Source organism: Danio rerio, chromosome 13 (genome assembly GCF_052040795.2).
Source record: "Danio rerio strain M-AB ecotype USA chromosome 13, GRCz13ab, whole genome shotgun sequence".
Classification (NCBI taxonomy): domain Eukaryota; kingdom Metazoa; phylum Chordata; class Actinopteri; order Cypriniformes; family Danionidae; genus Danio; species Danio rerio.
The window spans coordinates 33,041,511-33,058,844 of NC_141033.1; the positions used below are offsets into that span (position 1 = coordinate 33,041,511).

The 17,334-nt window shown below is 32.7% G+C and overlaps 1 protein-coding gene across 4 annotated transcripts in view; it reads left to right on the forward strand.

Moving 5' to 3' along the window:
• Window positions 1-17,334, forward strand: part of zmiz1a (zinc finger, MIZ-type containing 1a) — a 249,704-nt gene that overhangs the window by 166,126 nt on the left and 66,244 nt on the right. For all 4 annotated transcript variants that reach the window (XM_087278069.1, XM_087278070.1, XM_087278071.1 and 1 more), the window contains exon 5: window positions 10,778-10,897. In XM_087278069.1, the coding sequence (XP_087134195.1) occupies window positions 10,829-10,897 (69 nt within the window). In that variant the 5' untranslated portion in view covers window positions 10,778-10,828. The remainder of the gene's footprint in view (window positions 1-10,777; window positions 10,898-17,334) is intronic.

Consider the following 17,334-nt stretch of genomic DNA (forward strand, 5'->3'; position numbering starts at 1 on the left):
CAGGCAGATGTAAAGAAGAAAAGGAGGGAGGAGGGTGAAAGCGGAAAAGAGGGGGAGTCAGCCTGAGAGTAAGAGGAAGGTAAAACGACTGAAAGAAATAAATAGAGAGAGAGAGAGGAGGGGGGAGACTGAAGAGTGTTGATTGGCTTGTATGAAAACACATGACTGCAGTGGGGAGCCTCTTGCTCAGGGTGAGTGGCTCTGCTTCAGACCAAACCACATTAGATGAAATGAATCCATTCCCCAGCCTGTTAAAGGAGTGCGAGCCTCGCTTCCGGAGAGAGAGAGAGAGAGATAAAGGAGGGGCGGATTGAGTGGCAGGAGAGAATGGGGGAGAAGGAGAGGGAAAAGAAAGAAGGAGAGATGGGGGCAGGAGGAGGCCAGCACATACACATATGGTGCCTGAGACACTCTGCTCTGGAGATTACGGCACATTTTAGGTCAGGACAATAGAGAGCAGTGGAGAGCCTTTACGCTGCCGTTGTGGACTCACATAACAAACACTGCCTTGTGCTGGTCTGCAGGGGCCACTGTCCAGCTCACCGCTTCTACACTCACACACAAATGAGGAAAATGAATTGAGAGGGAGAACAGTATATGGTCATGTGCTTGGTTGTCTGTCATTTTTAACTTTGTTTTTGAGATTCAGCTATAGGTAAAGTTATATGTTGTCTGGTAAAATAGTTAAGGGCAAGTTTGAGTGTGTGTGTGCTTATACGCTGTGGCTTGGTAAACGATGATATGCTCATGGATTATGTTTTTAAATGAAATATTACATTCTCAGATAAATGGAACAAAAGCTTAATGTTTTCAAGTGGTACTTATATATGTAACAGTTCAGCGAAATCATTAGTCCAGCTGTGAAACTGTCATTCTTTTTCCAAAAATCCCCAAGTGCTGTATATAAGAGATAAGTTGAAAGAACACTTTTGTGTGTATCTCCCTGCGTTCACATGGGTTTTCTCCGGGTGCTCCGATTTCCCCCACTGTCCAAAGACATGCGGTACAGGTGAATTGGGTAGGCTAAATTGTCCGTAGTGTGTGTGTGAATGTGTGTGGATGTTTCCCAGAGATGGGTTGCGGCTGGAAGGGCATCCGCTGCGTAAAAACTTGCTGGATAAGTGGGCGGTTCATTCCGCCATAACATTTATTTAGATAAACAATTCTTTAGATAAATGTTTATCTAAAGGTAACATTTATTCAGATAAATGATTTAAGATCATACAACACTGGGCATCAAGACTGAAATAATAGCTGCTGAAAAGTTACCTTCAGTTGAAGTCAAAATTATTAATCCCCACTTTTTTTTTTCTTTCTTTTTTTTGTTTTATATTTCCTAAATGATGTTTAACAGAGCAAGGAAATTTACACAGTATGTCTGATAACATTTTTTTCTTCTGGAGAAAGTCTTATTTGTTTTAGTTTGGCTAGAATAAAAGCAGTTTAAATTTTTTTCAAAAAATTTTAAGGTCAAATTTATTTGCCCGTTTAAACTATATATTTTTGCGAAAGTCTACAAAACAAACCATTATTATACAATAACTTGCTTAATTATCCTAACCTGCCTAGTTAATCTAATTAACCTAGTTAAGCCTTTAGATGTCACTTAAAGTTGTATAGAAGTGTCTTGAAAAATATCTAGTCAAATATTATTTACTGTCACCATGGTAAAGATAAAATAAATCAGTTATTAGAAATGAGTTATTAAAACTATTATGTTTAGAAATGTGTTGAAGAAATCTTCTCTCCGTTTAACAGAAATTGGGGAAAAATAAACAAGGGGATAATAATTCAGGGGGGCTAATAACTCTGACTTCAACTGTATATATTCAAAAAAATCAAAATTCTGACTCTTTCTATTGTAGCTCAAATTCCAAAAAAGACTTTAAAAACATTAGAAAGGCTTCATTTTTGAAACAATAGTACAAGTATGTGAATGTTTTTGGTGGTACTACAGGTGAAAGATTGTGACAGTAGATGTGAGCAGAAGGCAGAATATGGTGTCAAACGCACTTTCAGTTGACTCTCTCCTCTCTGCTGTTCAGCTGTGGTGTTCAACAGGTGCAGAGATTCGTCCCTCTGTCTTCTCTGTGCAGGCGCTCTGACCTATAGCACGACCGCTCTCTGATCAGCCATGCTGAACCCAAGCAGGTTCTGCTAGGCTCATACGATACACCCACAGAACGCCTACAGTCATTCACTGACCCACGAGGCATACTGTGAAATCGGCAGTTTCAATCTGGTTGGCTGGTGCTGCGTAATGTCCAGAAGTGCACCTGGAAATGAAGATGAGTTTAATAAGATGTTTTGATTTGAAAACTGATCCCTGTATTAGTTTCCAGAATTAATGATCTTGATTCTATAAAATTGGCAGTATATAAGCTCTTTATACTACTTTTTTTCTTTAGGTTTATGTTCAGGGACGTTCTACTGATTTACTTTTTAAATGAATAGTTCACCTATGAAAATGAGCTTTTATTCACTCTCCCTCAGGCCATGTAGGTGACACTTTTATTTCTTCTGTAGTAAAGCAGAGGCTGTGGATTTAGGGTAATAATCTCCTACATGATGTTTTACTTTAGAATAACACGTTATATGATTACCATCCATAGGTATTAGTTTTGTATTGTATACATTATGTATTGTATACATAAATGTATACATTTATTTACACCTTAAATTAACAACAAATTTAAATGTTTGGGTAAACTATCACTTTAATACCAGGATATCAGAACATCATCTCATTTTTTTATTGTTTGATAATGTAAATTTCACAAAATATAGTGATTTTATCAAACTGATATTGGTTATTGTAACTATAAAATGAAATATAGTATGCTATATTCCTATATATACAGTTAAAGTCAGAATTATTAGCCTCCTGAATGTTTTCTGTTTAATGGAAAGAAGATTTTTTTCAACCCGTTTTTAAACATAATAGTTTTAATAACTCATTTATTACTAGTTTCTCTTATCTTTGCCATGATGACAGTACACACTACTTTACTAGATTTTTTTCAAGATACTAGTATTCGACTTTAGTGCAATTTAAAGGCCTAGCTAGGTTAATTAGGCAAATAGTTGTTTTAAAGTGGTTTGTTCTGTAGACAATCTGAAAATAAATTGCTTAAGAGGGCTAATAATATTGACCTTAATGTTTTAAAAAAACTGCTCTAGATTCTCTAGAAGGAAAAAAATTGTTATAGGAATTACTGTGGAAAATTTCTGATTTGCTTTGTTAAACATAGTATGGGAAACATTTGAAAAAAAATAAATCACAGGAGGACTAATCATTTTGACTGTATAGTCTTGGTAACATTTTTTTAAAAAGTGTCCTCAGAAAAATAAACAACAAATGATGCCAAACTTGTCATTTTTGAGTGTACTGTTCCTTTAATGGCATATTAAAACATGATCAAGTATATGATCAAATACAATGCAAAACTACATTTTATGGCACACATTAATTTGCCGAATGAGACGTTGACACCAGATGGTCTGCTTTGTGAAGGTCTCTTTGGTTGCATCTTAAAGCGAGCTGTAATTATGATCAGTCTTTTAAGCGTGGCCTTTTTCTTGAGTTGTGTTGTAGGCTGGTATCAGTCTCTCAATCCCTGTCCTTAACCCAAGAGAGAGACTGATGGTATTTATAGAGAGCTGCCTTTGAAAAAGGGAGTCAAGCGTGAGTGGAAATGCAAAACTCACTCATGCGGCGTGTGTCTGATTATGGAGAGATAATTCTCTTTCTCTCTCTCAGCCCTCTGTCTGACCCCACCTTTCTGAAGATTAAAGACTCTTTCTTCAATATTTTTATACTTCACTTTCTTGCTTTAGTTTTTGTTCTGACAGTATGAATTATGTCTAATCTCATTCATCTGATTTTATTTATTTTACTATGTGTTCTGTACCTGGTTAATGAACTTCTAAATACCTGAATATTAGATTCTTATCGCTTTTTGTATGGCGTGGTGGTAGGAATTCCATTATTGTTTTTAAAAAAGTATACTGGTTTATCAAAACAGACAATCAGTTTCAACTACAAAAAGTAGAAAACAAAATCCATGTTTTCCAGTACAAGATACAAAATTAATGCAATTATTGTTTTTGTTTTTTTGAAAACTATAATAAAAAAGTTTTTTATGCATATATATATATATATATATATATATATATATATATATATATATATATATATATATATACATATATATATATATATATATATATATATATATATATATATATATATTATTTTAATTAATTAATTAATTAATTTATTTGTAACCCCACTTGTAGATATGTTCTCCTGTTTTGAGAAAAAATTCTTTAGAGATTTTTATCTTAAAAGAAAGTTTAATGTTGATTAAATTAGAGATACTCCTTCTGAAGTAAATGTATATTAAATGCTTAGATGTTTCTATAAAAACTAAAACAGGGCAAAAATACTTGATTTAATATAAAATATTAACTGTTGTTCTCACTATACTGCACAGTAATTTATAAAATTGTTATCCAACTGACACTGCTATAAATACTCAAATGCATACTTTTACTTGCATGTTCACTAAAACAATAAATAATATATAACATATAATAGAACACAAAATATAATTCCACATTTGTGTTTTTTTCCATAATAATAATAATAATAATGATTAATACTAATAACAAAAATAAAAAAACTAATAACAATATGATTAAAACTAAGAAAATGAATAAATGTAGTAGTAGTAGTAGTAGTAATAATAATAATAATTATTATTATTATTATTATTATTATAACAATAACAACAAAAATAAAAAACTAATAATAATATGATTATTACTAAGAAGATATATAAATGTAACAACAACAACAACAATAATAATAATAATAATAATAATAATAATAATAATAATATTAATAATAATAATAGTAATAATAATAATAATAATAATAATAATAATAATAATAATAATAATAAATTAATCAGATTTTATTCATTTTACTTAGTATTCTGTACCTGGCTGATGTACTTCTAAATATCTGCATATCAGCTTTTTATCTCTTTTTGTATGGTGTGGTGGTAGGAATTCCACAAAATATTGTTTTATAAAAATTATATTGGTTACTTAAAACAGACATTGCTTCGTATTTTTTATTATTATTATTATTTCTTATTCTTATTTCTATTATTTCTTCCAGTACAAGATATCTTTAAAAAATCTTGAAAAATATTATTAGTAGTAGTAGTAGCAGCATTTTTGTTTTATTATTATTATTATTATTTTAGTAGTAGTATATTTATATTAATAATAATACAATAATGATATTTTTGTTATTAATATTATTGGTATTACTCATGTTTATCTTTATTATTGTTATTATAATCAGTATTGTTGTTGTTATTGATAATAATAATAATAATAATAATAATATTAATTTTTAAATAATAATAATAATAATAATAATAATAATTGCATTATTATTTGTTTTATTATTGTTTTAGTAGTAGTATATTTATTATAATAATAATAATACAATAATATTTGTGTTGTTATTATTATTCATGTTTTACTATTATTATTATTGTTATTAATAGTAATGTCATTATTATTATTGTTATTATTATTGTTATTATTATTATTATTATTAGTAGTGGTAGTATTAATAGTCATTATTATTATTATTATTATTTTTATTATTATTATTATTATTATTATTCATGTCGTTATTATCAGTATTTTTATTATTAATATTATTATGGGATAATACAAAATATTACTCATGTTGTTGTTATTATTATTATTAATAATATTATTCATGTTATTATCAGTATTATTGCTATTATTATTATTATGATTATTATTCATGTTGGTATTATTATTTTTATTATTTTAAAATAACAATAGTAGTTGTTATATTAGTGGATATGTGATTTGAGGTAATCAGTACCAAGAGCAGTGAAATACTCCAAAATGCTACCCAGCAAAGTCAACTACCTAACTGTAAACTTTGTCTAGAGTGACTTCACAGCCAGCTTCTGCTTCTCTTTGAATAACGAGAACAAGAGTTTGTTTTCATTGAGGTAGTTGGTGTGTTATATAACTGCTGTTTTTTCAGCCTTCATTGCCTGAGGGCTGAAAGGGAGGGAGAGAGAGAAAGAAGGATGCAGGATCAAGCTGTGTGCAGATCTGGACTCTCTGACGTCACACATCAGGATGTTCAGCAGCCGCACCAATGTTTTCATGTCGTCATCATCAGCCTCTTCAAGCCCGCAGCTCACAGTTTGCGCACCAATCAAAAACATCTAGCAAGAGAAAAACCAGAAGGAGAGTGCGAGTCGTCTTTTCCTCCTCTAGTCTTTCTTTTCTGCTAGCTGGAGGTGAGAGTGACAGCGGGGTGAGGAGGGAAATGGTTAATCAATAGTCACAAGGTCAGAGCGGCGAGCCTCTGGTTTGAGCGTTCCCTGTTAGTGGCTTGGAGCTGAGGATTTGTAGCGCTTGTAAAGGCTTAAAGGAACACTCAGCAGTTATTTGTGGTGGTGCTGATGGTCGGGGTGGCAGGAGAATAGAGAGAGACTCCTGCTGGCCTTTGACTGGCACTGCAGATACACAGACCTACAGAGCTGAGTCCTGTCTGAGCGTTTAGCATCCGATTGACTGCGTTTGGCAAACACTTTTATCAGGAGTGATTTTGCATTGGGTTTGATGGGAACACTTTTTACAATCATGAAGCCTTGGGGAATTGTGACCACACACACTTGCTCTTTTTATGTTCATCAGAATGTGTCCTGATAAATTTTGTCAAAGAAAAAACAAAATTATATATATATAATATATATATTTTTTCTTTTCTTTTTTTTTTGTCGTGATAATTTTATTATTAATAACAATATTAATATGATGTATGTTAATAATAATAATAACAACAATAATAATAATAAAAAACAAAATTATGAATGTTGCTGTTGTTGTTTCTGTTGTTGTTATTATTATCATTACTATTATTAATGTTATTATTAATATTGTTATTATAATTAGTAGTAGTACTATTATTACTTATAACACTATTAATATTATTATTAAAAATAACAACAACATTTTTATTATATTATTATTGATGTTTTAATTGTTATTGTTATTATTATTGTTGTCATTATCATCATTGACATCGTTATTATTTGTCATGTTGTTGTTGTTATTATTATTATTATTATTAGTCATGTTGTTTATTATTATTCATGTTATTATTATTCATGTTATTATTATTATTATTATACATATTATTATTATTATTATTATTATTATTATTATTATTATTATTAGTCATGTTGTTATTATTATTCATATTATTATTATTATTATTATTATTATTAGTATTATTAATATTATTATTAGTCATGTTGTTGTTATTATTATTGTTCTTCTTCTTATTATTCATGTTTATGTTGTTTTTATTATTATTATTATTATTATAATGTAAAATGTTCAAATTAATACAATAAAAGTTTGTGTGTGTGTTTTTTACCAAAAAAATACAAATACTGAGACAAAATGTTTTGCGATATTCACAGCCAGTTATACCTTTACTGTAGACTCGAGCTGAAATGAGAGCATGCTGTGCTTTTCTACATCTCTGAGCTTTTTATTCCAGCACTCTTCTGTTCTGCAGGTATGGCCCATCTCGCCTCACCCGTGACTTACGTGCTTAAACATTTCATGCGGGCTTAAGAAAGCACTCCTAATACCTGTCTCTACATCACTTCCTGAAATGCACCGACTGCTTTAACATATATAGGGCACCGTCTAACCCTCCAGAGAGCCAGAGACGCTCCCTGTCCCGTCACGCACACAGCAGAGGCATTTAAAGAGAGCTTTATCAGACCTCTGCAGTGGGTGGCGGGGGAATTTCAATGTCTGCCTGCTTTTTTTCCCCCCTCGCATTTGTGCCCTGGAATTTGAAGAGTGAAGGCAATAAAGTGGTCAGATGAGAGATGAAGGCCTGACACTCCAGTTCTTTACCAATTAATCTTTCCGCATGTCGCTGTAGTGAGTTACAGTGCTGGCCACGAGGCTTCGTGTTTATTTGCCAGCGAACGCAACAGTAAATCAACCCACGGCGGCTAAATTGATAACCTTGAATGTAAGGCCTAATACCTTTAACAGCGTGTAATAGACTCACTGATGTTGTTCAGGCATTTGTGGAGGTCTGTAATTGGTCACGGTTCTTTCGTCCAGCACACACATGCACACACCATTTATCCACACTCAGGAAAATAAATTGTTGGTGTAACAATACAATTATAACTCAGATTTCCACGCTTTAGAATGATGTTATTTCAACTTAATTTGGGCAACTGGAATTCATTTTGAAACAAATGAGATCAAATGATTTCTGTTTAAGGTTTTTATTAATTCACTTGAACACAGTTTACATTTGTTGAGCCAATTAAAGTTAATTTACTTAATTTGGACAGCCAGAATGGTTTGCTAACTATTGCTGTGGAAATGTAACAACAAGTTTAATAATTGTTGTTATTTTTATGTGTTACATGGACTAGGCAATTAAAAAGAGATCTCAGAACTGGCATTGAGGCCGTTGCTGCTCATTGAGTGAAGCAAAAAAACATAAATGTTGTTAATTAAGCTGCCAAACACAAGCATGAGCATCTCTTCTTCTGCACAGTCATAACCTCACATCTCAAATCTTTCATTGAACGCTAGTAAAACTGCAAAAAAAACTCTTCTCATTAATCAAAACTCTCTTATTGTCAACATTTTTCACTGTTTAGGGGATAGTTTAACCAAAAGTGAAAATGTACTCGCCCTCGAAAGGTTTCAAATCTTTCTGAGATTTGTTTTTCTGTTGAACGCAAAAGAAAATAGTTTGAAGAATGTTGGAGGCCAATGACCACTGGCATTCGTACTAGGAAAGAAACACTATGGAGGTCAATTGCTAGTTTATTAGATTGTGTTCAATAGAATAAATAATTTGAAACTGTTTTGAAACAAGTGAAGGATGAAACAGATTTATTTTTTTAGTTTTAGGTGAACTAGAGGTGCATCCCAAATCACATATGCACTATTCTATGCTATTCTACACTGAAATTTTCATTTTATTCTGAATAGAATGTGCACTTTAAATACCCGTGTGCTGCACTTATTCAATTGTTAAAATGAATTATGGAATGATGGACACTTCACACCCTCAACAATCGCAGCTTTGCTCACATAGCAGAAGGGGAGGAGCTTTCAGGCACTGATGTTGGATTATGTTATTTATTTTGGATTGTGAAAGCTAAACTCTTCTACGAGAGTGATTTTTTTTTTACCGCCTCTCGATGATGAATGTGGGTATACTCGTAGCAGTTAATTTTTGGTAGTTTGGTCATTTATTTCACTGATTTGGCAACAGTCAAACGTCATCTGGGAAACATTTAAAATTTCCACTTAAAAAAACGCTAGTGTTCCATTTATGACGACTTTACATACATATACTATGCTGTGTGAAAGTGTATAGTATTTCATTTGGGATGCAGCTTATGCCTTTAATGCATTCTCGCACAAAGCATTCTGGGAACTACAAATCTACTAATGTTTTTAGTTATGCCAACACCATCTCATGGCAATTCGTAACTTTTTGAGTTAGTGGCTAATTCGTATGAATTAGTGTGATCCCATTCATACTATGTTGTACGATTTGCTTCTCCCTCAATGAGGGTTGGGTTTAGGGGCGGGGTTGGATGCCACACCTTTTTAAAATTGTACATTTTTATACGACTGAATTTGAATTCACATAATTTAGCCACTAAACTGACAAAACGTCAAATAGTTACGTTTTCTTGTGAGATCAGAGTGGTTATGCCAGCAAAAATTGTTTATACTCATCAATCCTTCAACACAAAATAATTTAGCTAATATAATATTTTACAAAACTAAGCAGATTAAATACAAATAAATGAATTTTTTAAAAAAGAATTTAGTTAATTCGGTTTATTTTTTTAAGTCAAAGTGAAATGAAAATTGGCAACGTTTACTGTTGAAGCATATATTTTTATTTGTAGATGAACAGTTAATTCATGTTACATAATCAATTGAGAAAAATGTCTGAAAAACGTCAGCCAATCGAATTAGTTCATAATCGTCTTCTGTTTAAGGTGGGGTATTTTCATAAAGCCATCTGATTGGCTGACATGCCCGTTGGCGCTTGAAAAGTTGAGAAATTCCCAACTTCTGCAGTGAGCAATGACACTGAAGCGGCACTGATGGATCCTCAATGCAGTTCGACAATGCCTGACATCACCCTTTCAAAGTGAATAGGAAGCGTTGATGCTGACACCCCATGTGAATGGGGCATTACTGTTAATTTGCTACCAGGGAATGATGTGCGAAAGCAAGTCCGGTTCCCCACTTAATATTCTATTTCAGTTGGAAGTGCATCAAACATACAGAAATAAGTCTTAGCAACTTCCGGTTCACCGGTTGATTTGAACAAGCAGTGATGTTTTTTGTGTTTATGTGTGTTTGTCTATGAGTTGTGCCGTTTATTTTGCTAGCAATTTCTGAAGATCCCTTTTGGCACTTTTGCTTTGAGAGGATTGTCAGAGTTACAGCATGAAAAGATGGATGGGACGACGACTCCTCACCCACTCCTGAAATGTCATCGGAGCACTCAGTGTCTTTCAGGGCCTCATTGAGCGTGCGAGGAGACCACAGATTTGCGCTCAAGTGCTCTCTCGTTTTTCTCTCAGCCTGACACACTCCTCTCTTTGTCTGTCCATTTTTTTCCCAGAGAGAAGAACTTTAATGGCTTCCAGGTAGAGAGAAAGAGGCAGCAGTCAAGATGAACTCGATTCCTTCAATGGACAGGCACATACAGCAGACCAATGACAGGCTGCTGTGCATCAAACAGGTGAGGAGAAAAGACACCGCGGTGACACAACCACAGTCTGTCTGTCCTTCTGTCTGGCTCTTCATTGTTCCGGGGGTCTCCCACTGTCTTTCTGATGGCAGTCTGCAGTTTTCTATTAGACTGGCTCATATCAGGTTGCAGAGTATGAAATCTGTCGTCCTACTCAGTTGTTTTTTCAAGCATCTCCGTTTCAGCTTTGCTCTGCTGTACACAAACACATGTAAACTGGATGTCTGTATGCAGGCATAGCTTAGCCTACTATAACTTGCACTGAATTGATGGAAAAAGTGTTTTTTAATAATTTTTATTTAATTTCTATTATTATCTTAAACATATATTCAAATGAAAACAATAATATAGTATGTTGTTTTAATAATATTAATAATTTGACATTCAACACGTAAAAAAATTATATTACATTACAAAAATTTTATATTACAGTTATTACTAGATATTCAGTTAAAGGCAATGTTATTAACCATCTTGTGAATTTGTTATTCTTTATCAAATATATTATTCTTTATAAAAAGTATCTTACTGTATTAAATTCTAATAACTAAATTAAAGTATTGTTAAATTATTATTATTATTATTATTATTATTATTAAATAAATTATTATTAAATTACAATTAACTTGACTGAAATATTGTCTTTTTGGTCTAAAATCATTACAATGGGTCTTAATTTTCCTTTGTTTATGTACAATCAATCCAACACGCATAAAAACACCAACAAATACATCTGAATAAAATCTTTTGTGCATACATTTACTTTTTAAAGAGTTTTATTATGTTGTTAATTAAAACATATGTATATAACTAGGGTCTGCTTGTTTTGACACATTCTTTAAAATATGTGGCTAATAAATAACTATATATTCATATTAGATAGGGCAAGTACATTTTTCCTTATGGGGCATCAAAAAATCTTTAGTGTATAGCCTTCTTTAGTGACTTGCCCAAAGTAGGGCCTGCGGGCCGAAGTTGGCCCATGGTAACCTTTTGATTGGTCCACTGTCCCATCTGAAAAGAGAGGGAAACAGATGGGGAGGTCAGAGATCATCGTTTTGAATTTAACATAACCTTTTGTTTCTTTGCTTTATCGATGAGACACAAAAAACTGAAATGAATTGATTCAAATAAATGTTGTAAGTGAAGCAGACTTTTAAAATGTAAATACTGTCACTTGACAGATAGAGGACAATGCACAAGTCATCTGTGAGCAAATCAATAGCAGCTTGACTAGTGTGTTCAGCATTGAACTCGATTGTGTTAGTTATAAATGTCATTATAAATGTGATTGTTTATGTTTTTACAGTAATAAATTCATTATTAAATGTTAAAAATGATACTGGGTTAGTTAATATTATTTAAAACAACTTTTTAAAGTTTTTTTTCTGAAGTATTATTGAATAAATTTGCAAATTGCCCTTGGCAAATTTATTGTAATATAGTTTGGTATAAATTTGGCCATTAATCAAATTAGTTGTATTATCCCTTTATAGGAAAAACTTTGGCCACCCCTGGTTTAGTCCTATATAAGTCTAAAATCTTTTATTCTTTATGGTCTTAAAAAGTCTTAAATTTGACTTTGTGAAACCAGCAAAAACCCTGTTATAATTATGTTTAATGTAGCCATGAAATGTTTACAGTGATAAATTTAATATTTTTTATTGTGAAGAAAGTCTTCAGTCTTTTAAAAACAAATTTTAAGGTCAGCGTTTTTAGCCCCTTTAAGAAATATTTTTATGTACTGTCACCATGGGAAAAAAACTAACAAAAAATTGTAAGAAAATTAAATTAGTGATTTAAACTATTATGTTGTAAAATGTGGGCAAAACTGTGGCTCAGTGGTTAGCACTGTCATCTCACAGCAAGAATTTCGCTGCTTCAGTTGACATTTCTCTTGGGAGTTTGCATGTTCTTCCCTTGTTGGTGTGGGTTTTCTCCGGGTGCTCCGATTTTCCCCACAGGCAAAAGACATGTGGTTTAAGTGAACTGAATAAACTAAATTTCCAGTAGTGTATGTGTGTATGAATGAATGGGTATGTGTGTTTCCCAGTATTGGGTTGCGGCTGGAAGGGCATCCGCTGTGTAAAACCTATGCTGGATAAGTTGGTGGATCATACCACAATGGCGACCCCTGTTAAGTAAAGAGATTAAGCCAAAGGAAAATGAACGGATGAATGTTTAGAAATGGGACTGTTTATTAAATCTTCTGTATATTAAACAGCACTTGCAAAATATTTGAAAATGTCACAGAATGGATTGATAATTTTGACTTGAGCTTTAAATTAGGAATTGTGAGATATAGGAACTATGAGATGTATGAAATTGTGAAATATAAACTTGAAATTGCAAGAAATAATCTAATATCTGTGAGTGATAAACCAGAACTGCAAGACATCAATTCAGAATTGTGAGATATAAATTCCTGATTATGAAAAATCATTATTTCTTTTAAAATCTCTAAACCCATCATTAGGTCAGAGTGATTTAAGACCATCTCAAATCATCAGAAGACTTCAAATGCCCTCATGTTTCTCTTTATTATTTAGGACATTTAAGAGGGGGAAAAAAACAGCACTCGCAACTACAGACAAACTTTTACACGCATACACAGACTGAAGTAGGCATGACCTAAGGCTATGTCTTGCGATTCTAGACTTTGATAATTGCTGTGTGCTGAGTAGGTGTGACATTTTACATCTCTTGACAGATTTATGGAAATATTTGACATGCCAGCTTGCATCTTCTAGACATTTCAGGATTTTTCATGTCCGCACAGATCTCCGCTAGGCTTTGTTGTCTCTGCATCAATTAGGCGAGTCTTAGCGCTAATAAGATCATGTCTACAGCATGTAAAAATCCATTGAATTTCTGAGCCTATTAAATTGGTTACAAATGACACTTGTTATCTCTGTTTTGCATAGCAGATTGAGGCTGATTAAAACTAAGGACAAAACGCAATCGATTGCGGCTCATTAATCATATTGATATGGCACATTTAGAGTTGTCGCTGTAACCGGCAGGACTGTTGTTTATTTGAGCTCAGAGACTGAATTTATATTTCACATATTTACATCTTTTTGCACCAACATCAGTAATATTTTTTTGTATGATAACTGTATGCATTCTGCTGTTCTCTCATACGTTTGGCTGGCCTTTTTGTGGGACATTGTGAAGATGTGGTATTCTAGAAATGACCAATTTTTGGATGAAAAGGTCTCTTTTTGGTCTTCTGGTCATCTGTACAAAAAGTCATCAGTCACTTTAGATAGGCTCTCTATCTTGCTTAATCGGTGAAAAGTGGAAAATAGTTGCAATAATGCAAGAGTAACACCAATAATTGTGAGGTTAAACAATGCAATCAAAGTCCAAGGCACTCGAAGTGAAAAAAATGTACTTTTTTAACAAACAAAAATGTTTTTTTAGCAAATTGTGAGGTTAATGCATTTGTTGACGCATTTCTCATTTCTGCTTTTTATAAGATGCTTTCGATTGTATGTAACACGTGAGATGCTTAAAAATGCTGTTTTACTCCTCCTAGGATAATTTCAGATATGACTAAGCAAATACTTTGAAAATTAGAAAATGTTAAAATGTAAATAAGTGGACATGGCTACCTCACATGCAGTACCTACAGCACTCGTAGTTAGATCAGGTCATCATACTGAGGTGTAATGATGTAACACATTACACTAGGAAAAACTGGAGAAACTCTTATTTGTTTTATTTCGGCTAGAATAAAAACAGGTTTTTTTTTTTTTTTAAACCATTTTAGGTCAAAATTATTAGCCCCTTTAAGCTGTATTTTTTTGATAGTCTACAGAACAAACCATCGTTATGCAATAACTTGCCTAATTACCCTATCCTTCCTAGCTAACCTAATTAACCTAGTTATGCCTTTAAATGTCACCTTAATCTGTATAGAAGTGTCTTGAAAATGATCTAGTAAAATATTATTTACTGTCATCATGGCAAAGATAAAATAAATCAGTTATTAGAAATGAGTCATTAAAACTATTATGTTTTGAAATGTGTTGGAAAAAAATCTTCTCTCCGTTAAACAGAAATTGGGAAAAAATAAATAAACGGGGGCTAATAATTCAGGGGGGCTAATAATTCTGACTTCAGCTGTACATTACATGAAGTTATGTAATAAAATTCTGGTCATGTTTGATATATTGATCTGAATATAGGAAAAAAGTATTGACTTGTTGACTGTGATGCTAATTATACAAAGCTTAATTTAGTATCTGCTCTGTTAATCCTTTTATTTTTTTTTTTAAACAATATCTCTGCCAAGCAGCCTCCTTCTGAGTCCTAGTGCCTGCTTCATGAGAAATTCAGGGGGTTATTGCTGGAATGCACTAAAAAATGTACAAAATAAATGTAGTTCTATCTAGGAACAAAGCATCAATTGGGTCATAGAATCACAAGTCTAATTTCAATTAATTGTGTGAAGCTAACAATTATCAGAAATAATAATCTGAAACCTGTGAATTAACTTGTAAATTAACACTTCTCAAAAACACAAAAACAGAAAAGATATTGACATCAGCTCAGCCAAAAGGAGTTTGAAAATATCTGCAATGATCCAATTTAACGAGCTCCAGAAATTAAAAGTTCTTCACTATATTTATTATATCACTTTTTGTCGATTTACTTTATGAAAACTGCCTGTTGAATTAACTATATTGTGAGATATTGTGTTACTGTTAAAAAACTAGATTATTTATGGCCTGAAACACAATTTCCTTTTTGTCCACTATACAGTTGAAATCAGAATTAGTAGCCCCCCTGAATTATTAGCCCCTCTGTTTATTTTTGTTCCCAATTCCTGTTTAACGGAAAGAAGATTCCTTCAGCACATTTCTAAACATAAAAGCTTTAATAACTCATTTCTAATAACCGATTTATTTTATTTTTGTCTTAATGACAGTAAATAATATTTGACTAGATATTTTTCAAGACACTTCTATACAGCTTAAAATGACATTTAAAGGCTTAACTAGGTTAATTAGGTTAACTAGGCAGGATAGGGTAGTTAGGCAAGTTTTTGTATAACGATGGTTTGTTCTGTAGACTATCGAAAAAAAATCTAGCTTGAAGGGGCTAATAATTTTGACCTTAAAATGGTTTTAAAAAACTAAAAACTTTATTCTTAATTTTATTCTAGCCAAAATAAAGCGAATAAGACTTTCTCTGAAAGAAAAAAAATATTATCAGACATACTGTGAAAATGTCCTTGCTTTGTTAAACATCATTTGGGAAATATAAAAAAAAAAGAAAAGAAAAATAATCTTTAATAATTCTGATTTCAACTGCATATGCTTATTAATATTTTTATAGCTACAGTCACCAGCTGTCCTTACTACTGTACCTTTAAGCCTTCTGTATGTAAATGTCTTCTATATGTAAATGATAATATCTTGACAATTTCCAAATGTTCTCATTTTTGTGAGGTGTATGTCAAAACCCTGATCCTCTTTCAATCTAATAGGGGTGTTTCCTTTCCTCTCTGTCGCATTTTGTCTTTTCATCAATCTGTCATGCTGTCAATCAATCATCCTCCTGCCTGTCAGACAATCCATTCTTCCCTCAACGTTCCTCAGTTGGTTATAATGACAGTGGTGTAAAACATTATGTCCAATCTCATGACTAACACCCACATGAAGCCATCAGCATGTTGTGATTGTGATGTCGATCAAACGGACCATTTTCTCTCTTGACTTGGTTGACTTTTCTTCTTTTTTTACCTTACATCGTCATACAACCACTCTTTCGAACTGCCATCTGACTTTCATTTACAGAGCCTTCCTACAGAATTCCTCTGTTTTCTCATGGAGGGTTTCCTCACCAGCAGTTAAAGCCGCACACTGAGCAGTCGGCAGCCAATATCTGTCAATCACACAAAATGAGATCCTGTACTGTCTGAGAGGAGAGCAGACTGACATCACAATCAACTCCAGTCAAACTGATGCATTGAACCCAATCGCCCAGATCAATGATGCTTGCATTTAAAACAATACCACTTCTTAAAAATAATTTCAAATAGCATTGGCTTGATTTTCATTGCCGTGTTTGTGGAGCTCAAGTTTAGTCCGTTAACGAACAGAAAGTGAAACTCTTATCATTCACAGTGTTTGGCTTTGAATGCATGGTGAACGTTTGGATGATCAGAACAATTCTCTTGGCTCATTCTCCATCAAGAACATGAGGAGGAATTTAATGATTAGAAATAATAAGTGAAACACGGCACAGCGACTCGGTTTAATTAGACAGTCTTTCTTTTCTTCTTAAGCAAGAAGAAATTATCATTCATATGGAACATGAATACAAATTTGCAGAAGAGTATTCTGATGCTGGAGGAGGCGGTTATTCATGGTCCATGTCCCGTGTAGGACTGATGAAATGAGCTCGTGCTCAGGGAT